The sequence below is a fragment of the Brassica napus genome, chromosome A6 (assembly GCF_020379485.1).
Source record: "Brassica napus cultivar Da-Ae chromosome A6, Da-Ae, whole genome shotgun sequence".
NCBI classification, from domain to species: Eukaryota; Viridiplantae; Streptophyta; class Magnoliopsida; order Brassicales; family Brassicaceae; genus Brassica; species Brassica napus.
Window position 1 is genome coordinate 8,993,573 of NC_063439.1, and position 7,150 is coordinate 9,000,722.

Below are 7,150 nucleotides of genomic sequence, written 5' to 3' on the forward strand. Positions count from 1 at the left end.
ATACGGGCTATGCCTCATCACTTAACCAGTGACAAAATAATCACCGGATGTACGATCCGGTAATGTTCGGTTGCATTTGGCTGCATTATATTAACAAACTTCAGAAGGAGCATACATACCATAGTAGTGGCTAGTGTTACGTTTAATAGTATGGATCCGGTCCGGTTTTGATAGGAGTTCTGTAGAAACATAAACAGTGGTTTGCGAGTCCATGCATGATTTACTTCTTAAAAGTACTTTCATGTTTTTTTGCTCGTATTAAGGTGCGTTTTCTCTAACGACTCACGTGGTCAAACGATGCACAAAGGTCACGTGAATCAAGTGCTACTAGTCCTGTTTCAAGCCACCTATCTATGGTTTATTTTTTGCCAATTTGAAGAGATAAGAATACAGAAAGATGTCTCCTCCACTTTCCTCATCACCGTTCTCTCTTACTTTATTTGGTCAGATTTTCCAATTACATTTGTAACTATTACTGGAATACTGGTCACCTATAATTGTCATATCCAATTTTTAATATGACGTGGATCACACTTCTCTTTTTACATGCTTATCTCCTTAATTAAGATATTAAATTTCATCCGGCATCAGAAGCTAATACTTAGATTTACACTAAATAGTATAGTTTTTTTTTTTGATAAAGCACTAAATAGTTATAGTTGGTTGGTATTCATATTATGTAGGGAAATTATCACCATATCTTTTTTTGAAAGCTGGCATTCAAATATAAAAATTGTCACCACATTGCTATATGTTTTATTGGTTCTACATGCTAGTTCGTAGCAAGTGATATAATTGTAAAATAGTTCCCTTTTTCTTCACTGAAATTTCATTGATAGAAATATACCCTTTACAATAACAGTCTAAACAAACCCACTAAAAATAAACATCCAAAGACAACACCCACCTTCTCCTATACTAAAAAAACAGAGGCCAAATCATCCACAATCAAACCATTTAGAGGGCACTCCTTTCATCGACAAAGAGGCATGTAACCATCTCGGGTGACCGGAGGATCCACAATTTAACTTTAACAATTCATTGTGCAAAATTTTCACATTGTTGTTTACACCATAGTAACAAGATGGATCGCACACTTGACTTTGTTCGAGAGTGACTTCATCTCCAATGTTGGTACATAACTCTTCCATTACTAAAATTAAAATGAAAGGTATCATTGCCCATAAAAGAAGTCTAGGTACAAAGGATCTCAACGCCTACTTGGTTTGACTTTTTACATTATAATATAACAGGTTAAAACGATTCAACACACAAATTACAATCGCTGACTTGAAAACTGTTACCTCTACTTTAATTAGCTTCAACTATAAACGAACCCTTATTGCTACTATTTCTTGGATCAAGTGTCGTAACGTGGCAGCTGAACGCTGACTAGCGGATCCCACTCTACTGTTAATTCGACGGCTCTGGCTTCGCCACGATTGTTTAGAGTGTGAACCGGAGGAGCAAAAGCGACCGCCACGTCCCACAAAAAATGGATTATACGAGAAGGCTCTTCTCAACCAACGGCTCAGATCTAACCAGACCAGTCTTTTCTGTCTCTTTTCATACCCGTAGATCTTTCTGCCTTTTTCATCTATCGCCACCTCAGTTTCTTCCTCTCTTTTTTTTCTGAATTAAATTGTCTATAAAACAAAGAATTAGGATAATATGGCTATTTAATTCTGACCATTACTTAATTTCCATTATTTGACTTTTTCAAATTCAAGTGTGATCGTTCCTTTATTCTTGGTGTATCACTCTCATCAAAGCTTAACTAGACTTGACATCCACATATATGCTTGTCTGCTATAATACGTCAAAAAATATATAAAAAAAATGTACTAATATATATCATTATGTAACACAATTTCATAAGTAGTAATATTAGCATGATATTAATGTAGTTAATAGACGAGGTTGTACTGTATTATAGATGAAGGAATATCAAGGAACGCAATTATTTATGACCCTTTTGTGAAAATATTATCGCATTTCTACATTTTTATTTTACCTTATTATACATCTTTTTTTTCCTTTGGGTCCTCTCTAGAAGCACACTGAACAGACACGCATATACAAAGATACGTGCGTCTTTGAAGGACTTAAAATAAAGTGAGATAATGATTTCCCAAAATTAAATAAAGGACAAAACAAATCGATTTTTCCCAAATAAAGGAATTAGAAAAATATAATTAAGGAACAAACAAAAAAGATACCTTTAACAATTAACAAAAATATAAAATAACTCAAAAATATATTTAAAAAATGGTATTCATATGAATATAAACCGCATAAACTTATCGTGAGACCGCCTTAAGAACAATAAATAGAAATAAAACTCTTTAGTTTTCTCTCATCAGCCGCCGCTTTCACTTGACCTCTTCATCTTTTCTTCTTCTTCTACCTTCTTCTCGTACGTTTTTGTACACTGTGCAGCTCGCAAATCTGGATATCATAAACCATAACCACAAGCTTAACTTCGGGGCCTTCAAGGCCAACCACAAGAAAGTCATGGTGATTCTTCTTTTACCCTTTTGTTTTGTTTGCCTTTATCATTCTTCTTCAGTTTTTGATTTGTAGGTTCAAACTTTCAGGGACCGATGATAAGAACAGAGGAACAAGAAGACGACTACATGAGTCCACCGTGGCTAATGCCAATGCTACGAGGCAGCTACTTCGTCCCCTGTTCGATCCACGCCGATTCCAACAAAAACGAATGCAACTTGTTCTGTCTCGACTGTGCTGGAAATGCCTTTTGCTCTTACTGTTTGGTCAAACATAAAGACCATCGTGTTGTTCAGGTCCAATATCTCTTTTCTTTCTTTCTTGGTTTGTTTATTTTATAATGTTAACGAAAATGAAATTAAATTGCAGATAAGGAGATCTTCTTACCACAACGTGGTGAGAGTGAATGAGATACAGAAGTACATAGACATCTCTTGCGTTCAGACATATATCATCAACAGCGCAAAGATCGTGTTCCTCAATGAAAGACCTCAGCCTAGAATCGGAAAAGGTGTTACGAACACTTGTGAGATATGTTGCAGAAGCCTTCTTGATTCCTTCCGCTTCTGCTCTCTCGGTTGCAAGGTAACAATAAAATTCTCTTACTCTGTTTTTATCCTCTGTTTCCACCATTTTTGTCTTAAAAATTGCCAACTTCCAATGTTTTAAACAAAAACTCGTCAAACACATCACACATTTCACTTTATAGTGGATTATATATCAAAATTTTAATAGTAATAATTCAGTTTTGTTCATGATTTATGTGGATATGCTCTTTTTTTCAAATGTTATACGTGGAATAACATTATTGTGTGTTTATTGTTTCAGCTTGGGGGAATGAAGAGAGGAGATCAAAGTCTGACCTTCTCTCTCAGAGGGAAGCATGGGAGAGAGTACCAAGGTGGGTCTGAGTCAGATGAGGCTACCACACCGACTAAGCTGCGTAAGACCAATGCTTTCAACCGTCTAATGAGTGGTCTCTCTATCTCCACCGTTAGGCTCGATGACTATGGTCCAGGTGGTGATCATCGGTCTTTGAGCTCCGGTGATGAAGGTGGTTTCAGCTTCTCTCCGGGAACACCGCCGATATACAATCACCGGAACTCGAGCAGACGAAAAGGAATCCCTCACCGCGCTCCATTCTGAATAAAATAAAAAAAGTTACTGAATTTCAACCTCCATATTAACTATTAATTAAATACTATAGGTAATAATACGCATCAATATTATAAAATGTATAACTCTGGAGGTGAAATTTAGGATGTAGCCATAATGTTGTAAATGGGTCAGTGTCTTTCATTTTTCTTTTCTTTTTATATTTTCTTCGTAAAAGATAAATGCAGCATAATTAGACACATACATAAAATACATTTTTATATAAATATAGAAGAATCTAGGGCTGAATAGGGAAGTGTTGTTAGCTTGTTGGAAAGGGCGTGGCTCTTGTGTTGTGTTGTTGTTATGTAATGTAATGTGTACATTAAATTTTGTTCATACAACAATAATATAAAGTCAAATTATGTATTAACACCAGATGCTTTGTCCACGAATGTCTTCATCATTTGTAAATACTTTGGTATAGAAACATATAACTTAAAAAAAAATTGTTATATAAAAAAGAAAGAAACATATAACTTAAAATATTATTAAAAGAAATTATTTAACATCACTTAGAGCATTTTACAATGTAAAACTTTACTTTTTATTAGGGATATATATCTTTAATATTCTTTTTCAAGATGATGGTTTTTACCGGATAGAAATCTCGAAACTTTAGGATATTTAGTAGAATGGTCCATCCATTTTATTAGGGATATATATTCCATATCGTAAAATCTAAGAGACTTTAAGTAATATATAAATAGTTAGAGTGAATCCACTAATCACCAATTGATTTTAGGTTGGAAGCTCATCTAGTTTAATATAGTATCAGAGCCCGATCCATACAGTCCAATCCGATCTATTGTCGATCCAGTCCAAAATCGGTCCATCGATCCTTATCCGAACATTCTGAGATTGACACTCAAAGAATCATCATCTCGAAAGGGCGTATTAGAAATAAAATGTTTCACATCAGATATTATAAAGGATCCTTAGTAATATATAAGATGGATAGATCATTCTATTTATCAATAATAATTTTAAGTTGAAAGCCTATCGGACTTAATATTTTTTACTTCAAAACATAGTAATTTCATAATACAATTGAGTTTACTACAATTTTATAATGGAAAATGAGATAAAATGAAATATAAAATAAAAAATAAAATAAGTATTCTATTTATGAAATATATCTATGTTTACTTCATTATAACATAAAAATTGAAATGATATCGGAGCATTTATTATTCTAAACTCTATTTTGAAATAAATCTAGGAACGATTGAAAATGTTCTTATACAGAGTACAATATACTGCACTCGTCCTTATCTGATTAGAAACCATCTTATAATAATATTAACATGTTATTAGAGTGGTGACGTCGTACTTATGTATGTTAAAGTCGTACGAGTGTCACTGAAATTTATTTACAATAATGTGTTGAATCGTTATAGTTTGACGTTATCGAGAAGAATATTATAATAGTAGGCTGAAGCCTGAAGGGATTTTATCATTTGTTTACGATAGGCCATATACAAAAGAAAAAGTGAGCAAGTTGATATATAGAAAATTAGAAGTAGAGCCGTGTGGAATCTGAAAGGCTGCGATTCTCTACCACCGTTAAGAGACGGGTGTTCATTACTTTTTTTATGGTATCTTATTCAACCTCATATTAGACCTAATAATCACCGGTATCAAATAATTTACAAATTCTTACCTATAAAAGTTTCATGAATTACGTTTTAATGTTGGTGAAATTCTTTATTAGATTAATTTACATGCAAAACCATCGTTATTGTAGCTCTTAGTTATCTCAAAATTAACGATATTTTTTGTCAAAGGAATAGTATAGAGTTTTGCGGCCGGCTGAGGCAACGACCGGTGAGGGTACTTCGGACTTTCCAAAGGTCGGACTCATAACTAGTTGCACATCCTAGTCATTATGAAAACGACACGTGTCAATTGAAACCACTGAACCCATGACACGTTTGTAGGAGGGGACCACGTGAGACCTTGTGTGGGAGTTATCTTGTTCAGTCTCCCAAGACGTTAAGCAATATTAATGGGATCGCTAAGGACACGACAAGTGGTCAAGATAAGGGTTTGCGATAGTATTTTATTAATATTTTTACTGTTTCTATACTTCACCATGTCGTGCGATTTGTGATATTTTGCAACTTTTGGAATGGAATATGATAGTAGGACATAAACAGTTATAAAACAGTGTTGGCAAAAGTTAAAGTTAAGATAGACAAGGGATGCACGATATAGCTGATCAAATATCTGAAACTAAATAGATAAATTGCCACAAATATCACAATCACATTATTTTTTCATGTTTACACTAATCACTTTTACTTCATTTTAATAAAATATAAAAGTATTTATACTCTAAAATTAATTAATTTAGACTTAAAGTTTATAGTTAAAAAGTATGGTAGAATTTTTGAAATGTGAAATTTAAGATTCTAATAAATATATAAATAAATACTTAAAAAACTAGGTGTTTTGTCCGCACATGCGGGCATTATCTTCTTACGAATAATTTTTGGTTTATGTCTTACTAATTCAAAAACTAATATAATAAATAATTATTAATGATTTAACAAAAAGTTAAATCAAACATCAAATATATATATATATATATATATTTATATGATAAATATTTCTATCAAAATATATATGTTTATTATTGTGATAATTTTTTTAAAGCACTTATATATTAGCAATATTTTTGATATATTAATATTTAATTATAAATAGTTCTATATCTTAATAATTATCTTATTTATTTTTAAAAATATATGTTTTTATTTGATATTTTTTCATATTAGTTTATAATCAATTAGCTAATATAACTTATAATCTATTATTATTAATATACAATTTTTTTTAAATTATATATCAAGCAAAAATATCTAAAATCATGGAGAATACGACACACAAACAAAATCAGTTTTTGATTGATTAATATTTAATTAAAAATTGTTCTATGTCTTAATCTCTTATAAGAATAAAAAAAGATTCAGATAACAACAAAAAAAAATATAAAATTATCTTATTTAATTTTTTTTTTAATTTTGATAATTTATCATATTAATTTATAATCAATTTATTAATATAAAATATAACCCATTATTATTAAAATAATAATTTATTTTAATTATATAATTAACTTTTAAAAGCACTTATATATTTGAAGTATTTTATAAAAATATTTTTGATTGATTAATATGTAATTATAATTTCTTTATATCTTAATTTTTTATAATAAAAATATTATTTCAGATAACAACAAAATAATATGTATAAGATTTATAGTATAGAAAATATTTTTTTTTATTTTGATCATTTATCATATTAATTTATAATCAATTAGGTAATATGAAATACAATATAATATTATTAATATAAAATTCGTTTTAATTATATAATAAGTCAAATACCAAAAATCATGGAGAACATGACACATAAGCAATTTTCAAACAGAATTTTTGATTTTCAAAGAAAAAAACAATTGAAAAAAAAATTCCAAAAAAAA

The 7,150-nt window shown here is 30.7% G+C and overlaps 1 protein-coding gene across 1 annotated transcript; it reads left to right on the top strand.

The window, feature by feature from the left end:
• The first annotated feature begins 2,209 nt into the window (after positions 1-2,209).
• LOC106347299 (protein RGF1 INDUCIBLE TRANSCRIPTION FACTOR 1-like) lies at positions 2,210-4,041 on the top strand. Its single transcript, XM_013786815.3, has 4 exons — positions 2,210-2,517; positions 2,598-2,804; positions 2,878-3,093; positions 3,337-4,041. The coding sequence occupies exons 1-4, from the start codon at positions 2,515-2,517 to the stop codon at positions 3,652-3,654; spliced, it is 744 nt and encodes a 247-aa protein (XP_013642269.2). The 5' UTR covers positions 2,210-2,514; the 3' UTR covers positions 3,655-4,041.
• Positions 4,042-7,150: the final 3,109 nt, after the last annotated feature.

Bases quoted from the DNA above. Each gene is read 5' to 3' on its own strand.
- LOC106347299 (XM_013786815.3), top strand. The intron at 2,805-2,877 runs GTCCAATATCTC...ATTAAATTGCAG, and splicing joins AAGACCATCGTGTTGTTCAG to ATAAGGAGATCTTCTTACCA. The intron at 3,094-3,336 runs GTAACAATAAAA...TTATTGTTTCAG, and splicing joins TCTGCTCTCTCGGTTGCAAG to CTTGGGGGAATGAAGAGAGG.